The sequence below is a fragment of the Acomys minous genome (genome assembly GCF_964271855.1).
Source record: "Acomys minous genome assembly, chromosome: 13".
In the NCBI taxonomy this organism is placed as follows: Eukaryota; Metazoa; Chordata; class Mammalia; order Rodentia; family Muridae; genus Acomys; species Acomys minous.
In genome coordinates this window covers 60250036-60268262 of record NC_140495.1, presented here as the reverse complement: position 1 = coordinate 60268262, position 18227 = coordinate 60250036, and the positions used below count along the sequence as shown (strand labels likewise).

The window sequence follows — 18227 nt, the reverse complement described above, 5'->3', positions numbered from 1 at the left end:
TGTTAGGAGGTTGTGTCAAGTTAGACTGCTCTGTCGGCGCTGTCCAGGCAGCACACAGCCTCCTCGGAGGGCAGAGAGGGCACCAGCAGTGTGCTGCCTGTCAGGGTGAACAGTGTCTGTCCGTCTGTGTGTCTAAGTGGAGCTTGTTCCTCTTGGTGTGTGTGTGTGTGTGTGTGTGTGTGTGTGTGTGTGTGTGTGTGTGTGTGTGTCTCTCCAAGCAGAGCCTGTTCCTCTCTCGATGTGTGTGTGTGTGTGTGTTACAGACACAAGGAGTTCATCTCAGACTCTTGCTAAGGTTGGGGGGAGGGGTCAGTGAGCCAAGGTTAGAAGCAAATGAGAGGGCAGAGGTCAGCAGGCCGTCCATTCCACAGCCAGTCATCGGAAAGTCCCAGCAGCTTGCAGGGTGATTGCACTCGCCCTGCACCCTGCCCCACTCCTGCTAGCCCACCAGCTTTCCAAGCTCCTGCAAGGTGACACTGGTATAGCAGAGAGGGCCTGCAGATGAGGCCCTAGTGCGTGCCCCAGGGGGCAGCATTCAGAGGGGACATCACTCACGGGGGACAGAACTCACCTTGGGACTAATAGTCCGGCCACTTCTCTCCTTTCTGTTCCTCCTCACTATGCAGGATTTCCTTGAACGGACCAGACCATTCTTTTCCCAACCAGAGCCCCGTGCACTAGGCCACTGCAGACACATGCACTACAGGGCAAACAGGTAACCAATTCTGTAGTGTCAGGATATACATGTGCCCACCCAGGGGACATGGCGGCTTACCTGGGCACCATGCGTGGGCAGCACACACTTTGCCACAATGACAGCGCCCAAGGTAACTAGGTGTATGACTAAGCTCCCAGATGAAATAAGAGTGCCCCGCCCTGGCCGAGGACCAGTCAGCAACCCCAGCTGCAATCCTAGGGCCTGGCACTTTGGACTCAGAAGCCTGTCATGGTGCCAGCAGGAAGAGGAGGGCGCCAGAGGATCACCTCTGTGCCTGGTACAGGTTCACAGACCTGGCTCGCCCAGATGCTCCTGTCTCCAGCAAGCCCTCCGGCCCCAAGGGCCCTCCCCTTTCTCGCCTTGGTGACACACACAGGGCCCAGTAAATAGAGGACTTTAATATTTCTGTGCTGGTCAAACGGAACACAGGTGGGGATACATGGGGAAGGCTGGGGTGAGGGTGGGGCCCTTGCCTCTCAGGAGGGCAGCTTGTGTAGGGCAGGGACAGGGGTTGGTGGGGAATATGGGGTGCTCCTGGGAAACATCCAGGGAGTCTTTCTCAGGGAAGGGGCCTCGTCAGGGCGCTCTGGGCATCCCTTGCACCCAGTCCGTGGCCTTGAATTGTGGGTCCCCCATAGGGGGTCTGTGGGGGCCTTAACTTTTCCAGCTCTTCTGCTAGAATCCACTCTCCCAGCAATGATGGGGACTTGGTCCTATGGAGCGGTCTGAAGGGTCCCCAGGAAGCAGCCTGGGGGGTGGGGGCAGGATTCTGCCCACCCCCTTCTCTTTTGGCAGGTAAAGAGCAGAGAGGAAGTGGGAAGGACCCCTGGACCCTTGGGGAGGGGGCGGGGAGGGAAGGAGAGGGCCTTGCCACCAACAGACACTGTAAACTTTGGTTTAAAACAATAACTTAAGTGGAAGGAGAGAGCTTCCAGCCTGGGGCCAGGGCGCGGGGGGGGGGGGGGGGGGGCAGGGTGTTCAGGAGGCGACAAAGGAAGAAGCCAACAAAAAGTTTTGGTTTTTGCTTCCGGCATAAGAAAGGTCTTTGGTCATCCGTTTAACTGGGGGGTTGTGGGATGGGGTGAGGGGGGGGGGAGAGGGAACAGGAAGAGATGCTGAGGGGTTGAGAGGACTCCAGTGTGGGGACCCATAGGCTGGGGGGTGAGGATGGTTCCAGCCTGGCTTTGTGCTGATGCTCAGGCCACAGAGGCCACCAATGCACACAGCTCTGAAGGTGCCCAGCATGGGGGTCCCTCAGTGCTTCCTCAAGTTGGGGTGTCACAGGAGCACCCAGACAGGGTGGGGTGGAAGCCTGCTTAGTCTGGGTCCTGTCTCACTCAGGCCGGGGTGGGGTGGGGGGGTTGGGGAGGGCAGGGCAGGGCAGAACTTGCTCCACCCCAGCAGCTGAGGGGCTGGTCTACAGTTGCACTCCCAGTCGGTTTGCCCCAGTGAGCTGGGAGCTGGGGCCGGAGAACTAATTTTCACAGTTGGGAAAAGAATGGTTAGGGAAGACAGAACCAGGAAGGGTCCTCTGACCAGAAACCTCTGCTACAGCCAGGACAGAGGGGGTAAAGGTCAGGGGTATGAGGGTGGCTCAGCCCCGCCTGCGGGTCTCCCCTGTGCTAAGGGGCCCTGGAGGGGAGCGCTGGTGGGGAAGGAGGGCCCTGCTGCTGCTGCTGGTGGTGGTGGTTAGGGATACAGGGAGGGTCTGAGAGGGCCTGGGCCCTCCATGTCCTCTACGGGACCCAGGCCAAGGGTTCTGTGTTCTCTTGGGGGCAGAGGCGTGCCTGCCTCCAGGCGTCTGTCAGTCAGGTGGTGTGGGCAGCTGCTGGCCCAGACTCCCCCGTCTGAGTCCCCCGAAGTGCCTTGAGGTTGGAGGGGCTGTAGAGTGGGGTGGGTGGGCCGGGGTCCGTCCGGACTGGGTGGCAGGGTTTTGGACTGCGCTGCCTGTCCACCCAGCTCTTAGGACATGTCCTCTCCTGGCAGGTCCTCCTCCAGGTCCCTGTCTTCCGGAGGCCCCACAGTGCTGGGGTTTGGGGTGCCCAGAGGAGGCCCCGGCCGCCTGTCTTCCTCTGCCTCAGCGGGCTCCTCTTTTACTTGCACCTGGTGGCTGCATGGAAAGAGTGATGTGGAAATGTGGGTGCCAGGGCCTCCCCGCTAATCCAGAATCCCGATAGCATCCCATTATCTGAGGTCTAACCTCTCCCCAGGCTCTGTGTAGAGAGATGAGAGAGGCAGAAGTGGGGGGGGGGGGGGAGTGATAGGGAAGAGAATATAGAAAGCTGAGAGAGAGAGGGAAGAGAGAATTGTGGAGCTCACTTGTCCTTTGCAAAGAGACACGTGACAGACTGAGGGGCTCATGTGTACTCACCTGTACTGAGGAGGGGAAAGGCGAGGGGGGCTGCTGCTCCCGTTGCTGGGCAGTGGTTCCCCAGGGGCACCCATGTCATCCTGGCCGAGGGGCAGAAGGCTGCTGGCTGAGCCAGGGTTCAGCATGCCGGGGTTGCTGAGGAGAGGGAAGCTGCTCTCTGCCAGGGCAGCCTAAAGCGCACAGGGTGGAGATATCCGAGGTTGGAAAGCTGGCCTGGCCCATCAGTGGCCCTTTCATTCCCGCCTGGGGTCAGAGGACCCTAGTCTGATGGCTGTACCAGGCTGCCTGTGCTATGCCCACAGGTTACAGACTTGGAATAAGGCTGTGGGCTGAGGCTAAAAGTGGGGAGCAGTCTTTACCCTCTTTCCCACCTACTCCTCTCCTCTGGGGGAGGAGGCTAAGCAAAGCGGGGAGGGGGGGGAGGGACAGGGCAGAGGGGAGCAGATCAGCTCAGTCACCTGGTAGCTGGCATTAAGTGCCCCATAACTGAGGCCTGAGATCATGTTCTTCACCAGAGTGGGACTCCTGAGGGGAGAGAGGGCAATCTTAACTCACGCATCCACGCACGACTTTCCCCTGACTCAAAGCCAACATGAAGAGATGCACCGCGCTCTCCCATTGCTGCGGGCAAGGCTGCAGCTGGATCCATTCTGTTCTCTTCGGCTCTGCTCTTTTTTCTTTTTTTTTCTTTTTTTTTCAAAGATTTATTAAGTATATAGTGTTTTGCCTGCATGTCAGAAGATGGCACCAGATCTCATTATAGATGGTTGTGAACCACCATGTGGTTGCTGGGAATTGAACTCAGGACCTTTGGAGGAGCAGGCAGTGCTCTTAACCTCTGAGCCATCTCTCCAGCCCCTCTGCTCTGTTCTTAAAGCTCGCAGCCCTGCAGGGAGCAGGGACCGCCGGCCTCGGCCTTAGCAGCGCAGTCAGGGGCTGAGAGACTCACAGGACCAGGACTCCCACAATCCCCTTTTCACAGGGCATGGCCAGCAGTTTCTCTCTCTGATCATTCTCTCATAGTCTCCCCACCAGGCACACGCCTTTAATCCCATCACTTGAGAGGCAGAGGCAAGTGGGTCTCTGAGTTCAAGGCCAGCCTGGTTTACAGAGTGAGTTTCTGGACAGCCAGGGCTTGAAAACCTGACTGACTTGAACTTGGGCACGTCAGCCATGTGCTCAGACCTGCCCGCTGGAGTGTCATGTATCTAATGGTCTCTTCTGCCACAGAAGCTAGGGGTGCTGGGGGAGCCAAGGCTTGGGGCTCTCTCCCTCCCACAGAGCCTCTCAGAGGTCACACAGTAGGTTGCAACAGGACCCAGGCTGGCCACAAGATGGCACTACCAAGTGCGGAGGCTAAAGGTGTGGGCACATGGTAGGGCATTTAGCAGTCTCACCTGCACTTGCCCAGCAAGGCTTGAGGAAAAAAACACTGAGTGCTAAAGGCATCTTAACTTACTTCAGGTCTCCCCTGAGCTGGGGGCCGGTGGCCAGTGTGTGAGGACAAGAAAGTAGGCGCTGGTGGGACAATCTGACCCAATGTGTGGTCAAACAGACCATAACCCCGATGTGAGGCCTGGTTCTAGACCCAGCTCTGCCATCAACCTGCTGTGTGGCTTTCTGCCAGCCCCTTACCCTGTCCACTCAACTCTTCCACTGTGAAAGGAAGACGTGGAGCCCAGGGCTCTTGTCCTATGATGGGGTGGGGTGTAGGATAGAAGCTGTCACCTCAGCCCACATCCCAGCTCTGGCCAAAACTACTGTGGAGTCAATCTCTCTGGTACCCTGTTCCCTTCGATTCTTAGAAGTGAGAACAGAAGATGCCAGCGCCCATCTCTGGATTGCCCATCACGTCCGTGCAGATTGCTGGTCTCCCCCACCCTCACCGCCTTCTCAGGGTGGCAGGCATACGGAACCCAGGGTCTCCTTGAGAAGCAGAAGCCAAGCTGGCTCAGGCCAGAATGGGTACAGGCCGCTCAGCTAGGTCCCACATACCCTGTCATCTTTGGTGGTCTCCGTTTCTGATATTCCCGCTCATCCACGGTCCACACGGCCCCCTTGACGTTCTCCACTCGGACGAAGCACTTGTGCAGGCTGAGGTTGTGGCGCACGGCATTCTGAGGATGTAGAGTACGGGGGTTCACCTCCGTTGCCGTGAACACGCATAGAGAATCCCCTTGTGGTCCCACATCTCATGTTCCCAGGACAGGGATAGGGACAGCGAGAGGGAGGCCCTCACTGCCTCTGCTGCCAGGAGCTCCCTCCTCCTGCCTCATCTTAGAAAACACCGTCTCGGATCGGGTGTGGAGGCACACACCTTTAATCCCGAGCACTTGGGAGGTAGAGGCCAACCCGGTCAACATAGGGAGTTGTATAGGCCAGCCAGGACTACAGAAACTGCTGCCGCCAGAGAAATGAATGTTCCTTTTCCCATCCTCACTGACCGATATACTGGCATCGGTCATTCCTGGCTTTCTGATTTTTAAGATGTAACATGGACCCTGGTGGCTTAGAGAGGCTGGGACACTGTGCCTCAGGCACGCAAGGGGCTCTAAATTTGCAAATAGCTTCTGCAACTATATCATGCCCCTTTACTCAACCCCTAGGGGTCTGGGGAGCGAGGCTTTGAGCTGTGGCTCTGAACAGACAGCTTCTTGGGAGCCCACATATACAGTGGAGCCTAATACATGTGGAAAGCAACTGCTGACTTGGAAAGACAGCCTAAATGCACAGTTGTGAGACAAGACGAGAGAGAGGTTAAGTCACCTTGTCACTACCGCCTCCTCCTGGCAAGAGAATTTCAGAAATTGAGGTCACCTGGTTGGTAGGACACATGGGTGGGGGTTGCTGGGCCCAATTATTCCCTTTGGAAGCCTGGGTGAGGGCCCTGACCCACCATCTCCTGTCCCCAGGTCCCTCGGTCCCTCTTCCATATTTTTCTGCTGTCAGTTTTTCTGTCTCTCTCAGCCCCAGCCCTGTCCCCGTTACCTGTACCCACATCGGCCTCCGCCAATCTGCCTCATCCCTATCTCCTCTTTACATTTCTAAACGGGGAAGAAAGCGGGCAGGGCGGGCAGTGGGTGCCCCTGGAGAGCCCCTCTCCCTCTCTCCCAACCAACTCGTGCCTCTTGCAACTGGCCCGATTTCATTACCAATTTTAATTTGCCTCTAATTAAATCCTGTGTATTTTTCCGACTCGCTTGCTAATCCACGAGGGAGGCGGGCGGCTGGAGTGGAATCTCACGGAGCGATAATTACAAAGGGCCTAATCACGCCGGGGCTCCTGCCTCGGAATAAATTTGCCCGCATTACGGGGGCTCCGATCCTCCGCTTTGCAAATGAGAATGACCCCAATTTCCGAGGGTGGCCTCGCCGGGGCTTTTTTTTCCCCTCATTTCGAAGCCTGAGTCGTGATGAGAGACTAATTCGTTACGCTGAAACATTAACGGCAATTTAAGGGGTCTGGCGGGGGGCTGCGTAAACAAAAGGATGGGCCCACAACACAGGCCCTAGGAGGAGATGGACACGGGAGGGCCGGTGAGGACCACTGACTTGGCAGATGGTAGCTCTGTCCCCAAGAAATGGCAGCTGGCTTGGCCCACACCCACTCCCAAGCCTGGATGCCCTGGGTCTAAAGTAGATGGGGACCAGACGGGTTGTGGGTTAGGGATTAAGAGACCCTAAATAAAGTCGAGGGAGATGACTCTGAGGAGGTACAAAATATATGGGAGGTACAAAAACAGAAGGAAGAAACGACAAGCTACACTTTGCCAGAGCAGCATGAATGAAATTGGCTGGCTGAAAACTCTCTGAAAGTCAATGTGGATCCCACGCCAAGATAGTGTGACCTGATAGGGCAGCGTGGCACCCCTGGGTGCTGCAGGTAGCGACAAGCCACACTATCTGGACCAGATTTGGGGGGTGGGGAGGGGGGGAAGAGGGATGAAACAGGGCTGGAGGCAGAGTGACCAGATGATTTGTTTTTAGCAAGGCCACTGAGACGCTAAGAAAGCGTCCTAAACTAGGTCCCATAGAAACCAGGTTCTGTGTTATATTAAACTTTAGGTGATTGGACGGTATTGTTTGTAAAGTTTGCCATTGGACCTGGCCTGGAAGTGGAGGCTGGACCAGAAAGGGGGGGTGGGGGGTGGCTAGAACGCTTTGCAGGCTCAAAAAGAGGGCAGGGCTGTGGTTGCCAGGAAGTGACATCACTCATAACCAATCAGAGCAGCTGCCACATAGTCTCTCTAAGCTTTGGGAGCTAGGCATAGGAAAGGGAGGATGATGTGATAGGCCCTTTGTACATTACCAAGGTGGAGACGGCTAGGCAATTGTAGACCCCACCCAGTGCTTGGCGGTACCCTGGCCCCCTTCTCCCCCAGGCCTTTACTCTCTCTGAGAGACCGGCAGACGACAGGAGGTGGTGGTTTGTGGTTTTTTTGTTTTCTGTTTTTTTACTGCAAGTTTTTCACTGGCCAGCAGGGGGACCCGAGAGCCAGAGATAACAATTAGGATTCTTAGGGACGCCCCTCGCTGGTGTCTAGACTTCCTAAAGGGGCCATTACATTCCCCCCCTCCTCCTTCTCCTCCTCAATTTAGATACCACCTCCCCACCTTGCTACATAGTCCAAGACACACATACACATATACGGCCCTATCTTGACTATAGAATGGTTTAGTGTCCGAGCCCACATCACTGTGTCCCATTTTCCTAGGGTCTTGCATTCCTCTGGTCTCCTAGGAAAATGCTTATGGCTGAAAGTGTTAAGTGACTAATTGGATAGAGGCACTTATCTCCCCGCCACTGGTGAGCTGTGTGGCGCGTGAGTGCTCATTTGTGTTCCTGGGAATGGTCCATGGGCCTCCTGCGACCTCCCCTGGATTTCATACCAGCCTTCCGCGATGAAATCTAGGCCCACGAAATACCTGTGGATTCACCCCAGGACCTGCCGCTAAGCTGAGCACCCACTCGATTTTTTGTACCATACAAGAGGATAGTAATTTCTTCTCATTAAAGAGGTGGCACAGGCTGGACCTGGACATGCCTAGCACACACAGGGCTGGGTTCCATGTGAGCATCCAAACGCAGGGTTTTAAGACCAGCCTGGGCAATATGGCAAGTCCCTGATCTACACAATGGAGCTATGCACACTGTGCAAGTTCCTGCTTGGGGAGGCGGGGGACGGGTGTGTGTGTGTGTGCTGCCTGTGGCCTTGGTGGGTGGGCTATTTCCACAGAATTATGGGAGAGAACCTGCTAGGCAGCCTTGGTCTCAATGGGACGTGGAGGTTTAAAGGAAGCCAGGATGAGGGGAGGTAGGGGCAGGCCTCACCTTCCAGGTGGCAGTGTTTCTTCGGAAGTAGGCGAACATCCTGGTGAACCAGTTATAGATTTCATTTAGAGTCAGCTGCCTATCTGGGGTCTCCAGTATGGCCTGCAGGCAAGGCAAGGAAAGAGAGACCCTCAGCCCAGAGCCAGAGGGCTCACGGCCCCTGGCCCACCTGGAAGGACAGGGGACCCACTGCAATGTGGGTGGACCAGATAAGATGGACAGCAAGACTGGGTGTCCCAGCTAACAGGAGCTGAGGTTATCAGGAGCCCGGCCTCCAGATGCTGTGCATGTGCAGAAGGGACACTGGGGCCTCATCTGGTTTGGGGGAGGGGGAGAGGGCGGGAAACAGGGCTTCACAGGCCCTATCTGGAGGAATGGAAGAAGCACTGTTGTTGAGGGGGGGCTGGAATTTGTCCTTATTCAGGCAAAGTGCACCCCAAGAGTGTGAGAGAGTGCACACCTGTAGGAAGTACCACAGAGTAGACACATGTGTAAGACTCTGTCCATGTGTGTCCATAAGAATATTGGGTGAGCATGAAGAACATGAGGATTGTGGACAGGGGAGAAGGCACAGAAGAGTGTGAAGGCTAAATGTGTGTATGCAGAAGTGGGCGTGGCGTTGGATATACAGGAAGAGTCGGTGGGAACACACCCAGTGAGCTGCAGGCAAACTAAGCCATGGCCTGCAGGAGGAAGACCAGATGAGAGGGTCCCAGGACCCTCCTGGTCAAGTATCAGGAGGCTTGGGTGCAGCTCGCTTCCTACCTTCCATGCTTACCTGGCGGATAAGGGAGGCATAGGTGAAGGGGGGCCTGACGTCAGCGTTCTTGTAGAACTCGTGATTCTGCGCCAGCTCTGAGGGGGACAGGCAGAAGGTGAGGCAACCAGATCGGGAATCTGCCTGGGGATTAGGGGCTGGGCGGGGGTGGGGGGGGTGGGGGGGGAGACACCCCTCCCACAGTAGCCTCACCTGAGGAGATGGGGGAGCAGAATTTGTCATTGCTTCTCCTGCGAGCAGGGCCCCCACCGTGTAAAGAGGCAGAGCCCAGGCCAGGGGGCCGCAGGGGTGTGACGGGGGCAGCGGCTGAAGTTGGGGGGTGTACCAGGCCATCTGGGAATGGGTCTGCAGAGCCGGTCACCTAGGAGAAGGAGGAGCCAGGTAATGGGTTCAGCTGTGAGCAATGGGGAAGGGGCTGTCCTCAAAGGCCAGAGCTATGCAGTGGGATGCAGGGGGGGGGGGGACCACACCCGGCAGCACTCACTGGCTGGCTGAAGGGCTTAGGCTCGGAAGGCCGCATGTGCAGATGTGCCATCATGGCCTGCAGTCGCTCACTCTCCTTGGCGAGCTGTGAAAAGGCACAGGCAGAGGAGGGGCACAGTGAGCGGGAAGCAACGGGCTCTTAACCCCTACAGGCCATCCTTCCCAGTTCTCCTCAGAAGAAAGCTCTCTCCCCTCCTCTTCTACGCACGCACGCACGCACGCACGCACGCACGCACCAACCACACACACACACACACACACACACACACACACACCACACACACACACACACACACACACACACACCTCTGTTCTATCTGTGCCTCACTTCTGAAAACTTCCTGAAGGCCTCGGCCATTCTTTGCCCCTCTGGCCTTCCACACCCTCAGGATCAGGCTATAAAACTCTCTCTCTCTCTCCATGTGTGTCCTAGGCTCTCTTTCCCACCTTACACATGGGCAGCCTTCTTCCAAACATCAACGTGCCTTTTTATCACCATGGAAGGCAGAATCTGAGGCTGCACAACACCCCAGTACCCGCCTGGTTCACTACGTTAGAGGCATGTGGGCATGGATGAGTGAATCACTTCCCCCATTCATAAATTCGATGCATCTTTTTACAGCTACCCTCTTTCCACAGGGAGCCCTGTTGGGAGCCAGAGGTGGTTAACCATGGATGGCTGACTGAGTGTGACTCTCTTAAGGACTTGGTGCAGGAGCCGGGGTATTTGGTTCTAATCCCAGTCCCTCCTTGAACTGAGTGGCTCTTGAAAGTTATTCAGGCCCCTCATGCCTGCATCACATGGAGATGCTATCATGCAGGCAGACTTTTCTGAGGACTCCTTGAGCCACCTAGATGACCGAGGAAGCACACCACACAGCAGGCCTGTACATTAGCCATTCACATTACCCTTGTTTTTGTGTAAAAACGCCTCTCTGCATACATGGCCGCAAACCCAGCAGTTGTCACCTTACACTATGGTGATTGAGACGGAGAGGGCATAAGATGTTGGCTCTGACCATAGGACCCTCCCAGGACCCTCTGTGCCATGCTGGGCAAGGCTGAGTCCCCTGTGTGCCCCCTCCCTGCACCCCCTCAGGACACACCTGGATCTCCAGTTGTTGGACCACCTGCATCTGCACGCGGCATTGGGCCGTGCTCCGGTCATCCAAAGCGTGCTCTGTGTTGAGGTGTCTTAGAGAGGAGGAGAGCAGGGAAGAGAGAGAGAGAGTGAGGACCCAGGTTTTCCTACTTCACCTCTCCAACCCATTCTCCAACCTCAAGTCTGTCAGCCAGCCCTTAGACAGAAAAGCAGACAGAACAAGAGATACAAAGAGAGAAGGGTGGAACAAAAGGTGGGGGGGGGGGGCGGCAACTGAGGACGCTTTCGCCTCAGCTTCCTTTGATGTCTTAGCTAAAACCCGGGCTACAGAGAGATCTAATTGCAAATGAACTAATTAAGTAAACCTCTGACGAAGCGTGAAAACAATTTGTTTGACCCTGATGCTGCAAGGGTCCGGGAGACAGCGGAGTTAATCAGTCACTGACAGAGCTTGGCACTGTGGTGGCAGCTGGCCGCCTGCTGCCAGCCGCCTGTCTGCCTCCCACCCTGCCTGTCCTCGGCAGCGGGGCTGGCCCCCGTCTTAGGCCATCACTCTCCAGGATGTGTGGAGAGATAGGGTTCCTCCTCTGACACCCCGTTCTGGAGTGGGAGGGTGTTGGGGTGGGGGAAGCTGCCAGTAGGAATATGGGGTGGGGGGGATAGAGAAAGCAAGGGAAGAGCTAGGCTGCCTCGCAGCTCAGTTCAGCTCTGACATTAGGACCCCAGGTGCCAAGAGGAGGCTGGAGGGAAGAGGTGACACCTACTTGATAAACTGGCCCAGGTCTTCACACAGGGTCTCACAGCCTGGCCACTTGCATTCTCCATGTCCATAAAGGGGGTGGGAACTGGGGGTCTCCTCGTGGGAGGAGCTGGAAAGAGGAGGAAAGAGGCCGTGGTCAGAGCCCCAGGGATCCTCATTTAACAGCCCTGGGCCCAGCTTTTGTCTCTATTACTGGTTTCCCGTTCTGTATACCCTGGGAGAAGAGGTGAACGCCTGGGTCCCTCCCTCCCTCCCTCCCTCCCTCGAGGACCCAGGTACAACCCAGAGCAGGGCTTTGCCACGTGCTACCGTGCTACCCACTAGGGCCATCCATACCTGTCTCTCCGAGATGTGAGCACAGTGGGCTGTCCGTTGGGTAGGGGGTGGTGGGAGAGGGGTGGGGAGACCTTGGGGGGGCTGGCGAACGAGGTAGCAGTGGCAGCTGTGCTGGGGAGGTCCAGCCCCTCCTGCCTGACGCTGTCCTCAGCAGGCTGCCCTGGGGCACCCTCGCCTTTCCACAGCTGAGGCAGGTCTGTCGGGCACACGGCTGCTGCCGGGAGAGAGAGGGTGGCTGGCTGGGAGCACGGCAGGCATCAGGCCTGCTGCGCCTGCTTTCTGCAGGGCTTGGTGAGAGCTGTGGGGTTGGGGGCGGGGTGGGGGCATCGCTCACCTTGCGGGAGGGCCTGGAGGGGCCCCGAGGCTTGGCTAGGCTGCAGGCTGACCAGCCCCTGCCTCTGCAGATTGAGCAAGTGCTGTTGCTGCAACTGTTGCATCTGTAGGAGCTGCTGCTGGAAGGCCAGCTGTTTGTTCCCCAGAGCCTGGGAGGGAGCCCGAGAGGGTGGGCAGAGAGGGGTGCTGTTGGCCTCAGCCGTGCCATCTGGCCCCCACGCTGCCGCCACCCCCTCCCAGGGCCTGTCAGCCCCTGGAGCTGTCGTGGTAGCGTCTGCAGCTGCAGCTTCTCTGCTCCCGGCCCAGCTTCCATAGGGCTGCATGCCTCCTCGCAGTAAACACACGCATGCACGCACGCACGCACACGCACACGCGCAAACACACACAGCCAGGCCCAGACACGCAGCACGACGCCCTCCCTCCTCCCTCCTCCTCGGCGGCGGCAGCTTCTGCTATGCACACAGCAGCTGTGTGAGCTGTGTGCGGGTGGTTAGGTTGGGGTGGGGGTGGGGGTGGGGGTGGGGGCTCTCATCGCAGTGATGGATGAGCCTGTCAGATCTGGGGGCCACTCCCACCAGGAGGAGACCCTTCCCACGTGCCCTGGGCCCCCTTCTTCTGGGGTGGGGAAGACTTCCTCCCCCACGCCCCCCCCCCATCCTATCCTAGTTTGCGTTTTAGATACAGTGCTAAAGGAGTGGATGACCAGCCTCGGCTGGGTCCCGGAAAACTGACATCATCACTACTGCCCAGACACAAGCTCGCGCATAGCCTCCCCCCCCCCCCGTTCCCCCCCAATCCCCCCCCAAGCCCTCCTCATTCAGTTCTTCACACAGGCCCTGACAAGTCAGGCTTTCAGCAAGTTTCCTGAGCCCAGAGAGTCAAGCATGTCCTGGATGTTTGGGGTGCAAGGCTATCTCTGCCTGTCTACCTTGGAGGGTGGGCTGGTGCATATTATGGGCGGCAATTAGGGGAGGCAAGAGAGAACAAAAGCGGGTCCCGACCAGCTGGAAGCATACTGGGAAGCTGGCTGGCTGGCTGGGGAGTGCTTGGCTGCATCAGAGCAGCTTTCTGGGAAGGGGCTACCAGGAAGTGGTCCTGCAGTCTGGTCAGGAAGGAGACATGTCTGGGCCACCGGGGACCTGAGGGAACCTCCTAGGAGGCACTGTGGCAGAAGGCTGGGGAGTTAGGGGAGTAAACTGGTGAGGGCTGCACAAGGCATCACGAGGCAGGACAGAAGCTAGGGCAGGCGAAGGCGCGGGAGGTGCACTGCTGCGGGTCCTCAGGATGGGACAGCTGGCTCACATAAGCAAAGGCCACCAGGCGCAGCCGATGACTTGCGCATGACATACTCCTACATACATGTGCAATACAACTTGAGGCAAGGAGAGAAAGAATAGATATGAAGTAAAAGGCTGGAGACCTGTGAGTGCTCGCCCCTGACTTCTTTTCTTGAACCCTCTCCTCCCTACTTTCTCCTGGCTTCAGACTATTCCCACAAGGCCATTCTTTTTGGTTAGATTCGAAGGAGAAGGCTGTAGGTGTTGGAACTGGAGTTTAAGGGTGCGGGGCTGGGTGGTGGGGTGGGGGGGGGTGGCGTCACTGTACTGGGCTGGGCTCCACAGCCACTCACCTCTTTGGGCTGCTGTTTCCCAGGCTGCTGCTGGGTGAGGAGCTGCAGGTGGAGTTGCTCTTGCTGCTTCTTGTAATATTCCTGCAGCTGAGGGAAAAAGAGGATGGGGGTGGGGGTGGGGGTGGGGTGGGGGACAGTTGCCAGGAGCTGCTAGATGCAAAACCAGCCCTGCCTTGCCAAGGCTCCTCCTGCAGGCACATCAGGGGAGTTCCATCAACAGGGAGGGCCAGGCAGGGAGAGAGATCTGATCTCTTCGGCAGGTCACAGAGGGGGGTGGGGGGGACGGGTTGGGCGGCCTGGCGTTCTAGGACTTTTCATCCTGTTTCCTGCCCCCCCCCCCAGAGTTCTAAAGACAGGAGTGAGGGGCCAGCACCTGGGAAGGGAGGGTGGGAAGGAGCTAGGAGCTGGAGACTAGCTCAGCAGCCCAGAAGGAATGCAGATCCGTCTGGCCTGGGCAGTCTCTCTGGTTTCTGCCTCTGCCCGTGAGGCAGAGAAGGAAGTGAAGGATGCTGCCCTGGGGCTAGACTCACCTGCTGGAGCATGAGAGCCTGTTGCTGCTGCAGCAAGGCCTGCAGCTGAGGGGGCGACAGGATCTGCTGCATCTGCTGGGGAGTAAGCATCTGCTGCGACATCATGGCCACAGACACAGGCACCTGTGGGATTCACCCCATGAGTCAGAGGAGGTACCCCTGAGCCCCGCCCACAGCACGGCAGGGTGGCCTCCAGTGCACCTGCCTGCGTCTGTATTCCGGCTCTGCCACCTGCTATGGGGCTCTGTCTCTTTTGACTCCTTGTTTTAAATGTATTTATTATTGTTTACTACTACTACTACTACTACTACTATTATTATTATTATTATTATTGACAGAGGGTGATGAGACAGGGTCTCATCATGTGTCCCAAGTTGGCCTTGAACTTCTAATCTTCCTATTTCCCAAGTGCTGGGATCACAGGCCTGTGCCTCTGTAACTCAGTTGTTTTATTTGAAGACATTCTCACTCTACAGCCCAGGCTTGAACTCCTCTTGCCTTAGCCTTCCAAGTGCTGCGATTACAGAACGAGCCACTGCACCACAGCACACCACGGCACAGCAAAATGCTGTCTCTGGACACGATTTACTCTGTGCTCAGATAAAAGGTAACTAACTAGCAAAAGTGTCGACCGCTTCAGGCTACTAGCTGATTAACAACAGTAGTCAGAGGCTAGTGCCTATAAGCTTGGCTGTGATCATGGGACGCGTGGTTCCAGATGTGGAAGATTGGATGGCACCGGAACAGGCCACTGGGCCACTTCCAGCTCTTAGCATGTTTGAGACTCCCAGCCAAGGCGAGCCTGCTTAGGAGAGCAGCTGAGAGACAGGACCAAAGGTTGCCCATGTGTTGGACACGGTGGTGACTGCCTGTAACCCCAGCACGTAGGCAGACCTCATGAATTTGACATCACAGCCTGGTGGATGCAGCAGAGTCCAGGCCAGCCAGAGCTACAGAGTGCAGTGCGCACACTTGACATGCTCACACTGTGGTGTGAGGCCACCTGGTCCCTGTCAGAACACAAGTGTTCATGGTGCACGTGGTGGTCCGGAGCAGAGGCCCAGAGAGCACACGCTGCTGGGACCATGCATTGAGTGAGCTCATATCTACGGTGGGGTGGAAAGCATAGTAGGCCAGCAGGCTTAGAGTCATTTGCCCTCTCCAGGATGTCACTGGCCTCAAACCTCCAACACAAGAGTTGGGCTACAAGAAACGAACTCAGGATTCTTGAAGCCCAAGCTGAGTAGCTGCCTGTCTCCTGGTCTTCTTAGCACTGTGTTAGGAACTGCAGAGGCCTCACCTACAGTAAACGGGTCCGGAGGAAAAACAATGACATCATGTTTTTCCACAGCTCTGCCTTCCCTGAGCTCCCTCAGTCACAGCGAGGCAGTTTAAGTAATACAGTCCCAGAGTGGCAGACAGGTGCTCTGATGAGACTGTCTGTCCCCCCCCCACACACACCCCACCACTCTGAGAGCCCTGCACACACATAACTAATTTCTCACTCCCATCCCCTGATGGAGGAGGAGATCCTGGCACACAACAGGTGCTCAACTAAGTACTTGCTCCCTAAACTGAAATGCCTTCCCCAACTGACCAGAAGTTTCTTTGTAGGCCCTAGGACCCAGAGGGAGGGGAAGGGGCAAGGTCAGCAAGCAGGTCCTGGCTGGAGACGGGTTTAGTTGCCTAGGGGACCTCCCCTCTCCAACCCCAGCCTGGCCTGTGGGGCAGGGGGAGGAGGAGTTCCTTCCCTCGCCAGTCTCAGGCCTCAGCTCTGAGCTAACCAGAGACTGGAAACTTCCCAAGCAAGAGGAGCAAGCAGGGAGCTGCAGTAGATTCAGGGGTGGCCGCCACCCCTAGAAATCTCAGGGCCCCTAATTATTCTTCTCCCCATCCATAACCAGCGCCTGGGCTTTACTCCTGAGCTTCCCCCAGGACTTCCAGCCCAGATCTGTACTAACCCCCCAGGAAGGGTGACAATCCAGCTTTTAGTCTCGGGCACAGGGGTAGGGTGGGGGTGGGGGGGACAGCAAGGCTTGTATTTTCAGGTTCCCCCCCCCCTTTAAACCTGGAAGTGAATCAGACAGGTCATAAGGCTATGATAGCGCTAGGATTTGAGTTCTTGTCCACAAAGGGCAGGGGTCCCACCACAGGCAGGCCTAGAGGTGTAAGGGTGGCAGATAGGGACTGGCTAAGTCTAACTTGAAGGGGCCATGTGGCTGAGATCTCAGGGTGAGTACCCTCTTTGAAGTTTTAACCCCAAGGCTCAGGATGTGGGACTCTTGATAGAAACAGCGTGCCAAAAGCCCGGGGGTGGGGGTGGGGGTGGGTGAAGCCCAGCAACTGTGTAAGACCAGGTGTTCTGGCACACGCCTGTAATGCCAAGCATCAGGCAAGCAGGGGCAGGAGGGTCACGAGTTCAGGGTTATCTTCAACTACATATTGAGTTTGAAGACAGCTTGGGATGCACGAGACACTGATTCACATTGTAATAATAGTAATCATCATCACCATCCTCATCATCATCATAATAAACTTAGCCAGGTGGCCCATGCCTTTAATCCCAGTACTTAGAAGGCAGAAACAGGAGGACTTCTTTGAGTTTGAGGCCGGCCTGGTTTCTATAAAGCAAGTTCTAGGACAGCCAGGGCTACCCAGAGAAACACTATCCTGAAAAACTAAAAATAAGCTGGGTAGTGGTGGCACGCACCTTTAATCCTATTACTCAGGAGGCAGAGGCAGACAGATCTCTAAGTTTGAGGACAGCCTGGTCCACAGAGTCAGTTCTGGGACAGCCAAGGCTACACAGAGAGGCCGTCTTGAAAAAAAAAAAACCATAGATACATAGATAGATAGATAGATAGACAGACAGACAGACAGATACAAGAAAATGGAGGGCCGGGTGTGGTGGCGCTCACCTTTAATCCCAGCACTCAGGAGGCAGAGGCAGGCAGACTGCTGTGAGTTCAAGGCCAGCCTGGTCTACAAAGCAAGTCCAGGACAACACAGAGAAACCCTGTCTTGAAAAACCAAAGAGAGAGAGAGAGAGAGAGAGAGAGAGAGAGAGAGAGAGAGAGAGAGAGAGCGAGAGAGAGAGAGAAAGAAATGGGAATGGGCAGTTACCATCAGGACTAGGAAGCTAGGTCACCTGACTCAAGAACTCGGGGCTTGAGACTTGTCAGCCTCTCAGCTGGGGCTCCCCATGAGAAGAGGAAGGGAAGGTCATCCATAGGACATGCTCAGTGTTGGGGTACTTCCAGTCTGAGTTCCTGCACTGCCACCCACCTGATTTTAGGCACCTATCAGCAGGCACAGGACCTGGCCTGAGGCCCCCTCAGCCTGCAGGTCAACACCTTGGCAGCCTCGACCTTAGAGAGACCCTTTCCGCGGTGAAGTTTCCTCCTCCTCCTCCTCCTCCTCCTCCTCCTCCTCCTCCTCCTCCTCCTCCTCTGGTTTCTCAAGACAGGGGTCCTGGAACTGGCTCTCTAAACCAGATTGGACTTGAACTCAGAGATCTGTCTGTTATTGCCTCTTAAGTGCTGAGCTTAAAGGCATGCACCACCACTACGTGGTTTATTCTTTTAAAAATGTAGTTTCATCTTATTTTATCAGTATTATTAGTGGGGTGTGTGTGTGTATGTGTGTGTGTGTGTGTGTGTGTGTGTTCTCGTCCATCTGTCTGTCTGTCCCACTTTCACAAGCTGGCTTTTCTCCCCACCACGGGTTCTAGGGGCTCGAACTCAGGCTTGCGTGGCAACTACCTTTACCCACTGAGCCTCTTGTTGGCCCTCATCACTCACTACTCTTTGAAATCACTAAGCATCCCTCTTCCCATCTGGCCGCTGGGATTTGAA

General features: G+C 56.3%; 1 protein-coding gene across 5 annotated transcripts in view; it reads right to left on the bottom strand.

Annotated features, from left to right (window-relative positions):
* Nucleotides 1-1096: 1096 nt before the first annotated feature.
* Nucleotides 1097-18227, bottom strand: part of FOXP4 (forkhead box P4) — a 56924-nt gene continuing 39793 nt past the window's right edge. For 2 of the 5 annotated variants that reach the window (XM_084753002.1, XM_084753004.1), the window contains 14 exons: nucleotides 14374-14445; nucleotides 13844-13930; nucleotides 12215-12362; nucleotides 11881-12094; nucleotides 11549-11653; nucleotides 10789-10876; nucleotides 9684-9767; nucleotides 9392-9560; nucleotides 9200-9276; nucleotides 8422-8523; nucleotides 5085-5206; nucleotides 3548-3614; nucleotides 3090-3259; nucleotides 1097-2828 (listed from right to left, as the gene is read on the bottom strand). In XM_084753002.1, coding sequence (XP_084609128.1) covers nucleotides 2681-2828; nucleotides 3090-3259; nucleotides 3548-3614; nucleotides 5085-5206; nucleotides 8422-8523; nucleotides 9200-9276; nucleotides 9392-9560; nucleotides 9684-9767; nucleotides 10789-10876; nucleotides 11549-11653; nucleotides 11881-12094; nucleotides 12215-12362; nucleotides 13844-13930; nucleotides 14374-14445 — 1653 coding nt within the window. In that variant the 3' untranslated portion in view covers nucleotides 1097-2680. Of the gene's footprint in view, nucleotides 2829-3089; nucleotides 3260-3547; nucleotides 3615-5084; nucleotides 5207-8421; nucleotides 8524-9199; nucleotides 9277-9391; nucleotides 9561-9683; nucleotides 9768-10788; nucleotides 10877-11548; nucleotides 11654-11880; nucleotides 12095-12214; nucleotides 12363-13843; nucleotides 13931-14373; nucleotides 14497-18227 lie in introns of all 5 variants that reach the window. The other 3 variants (XM_084753000.1, XM_084753003.1, XM_084753001.1) reach the window with 2 other exon arrangements.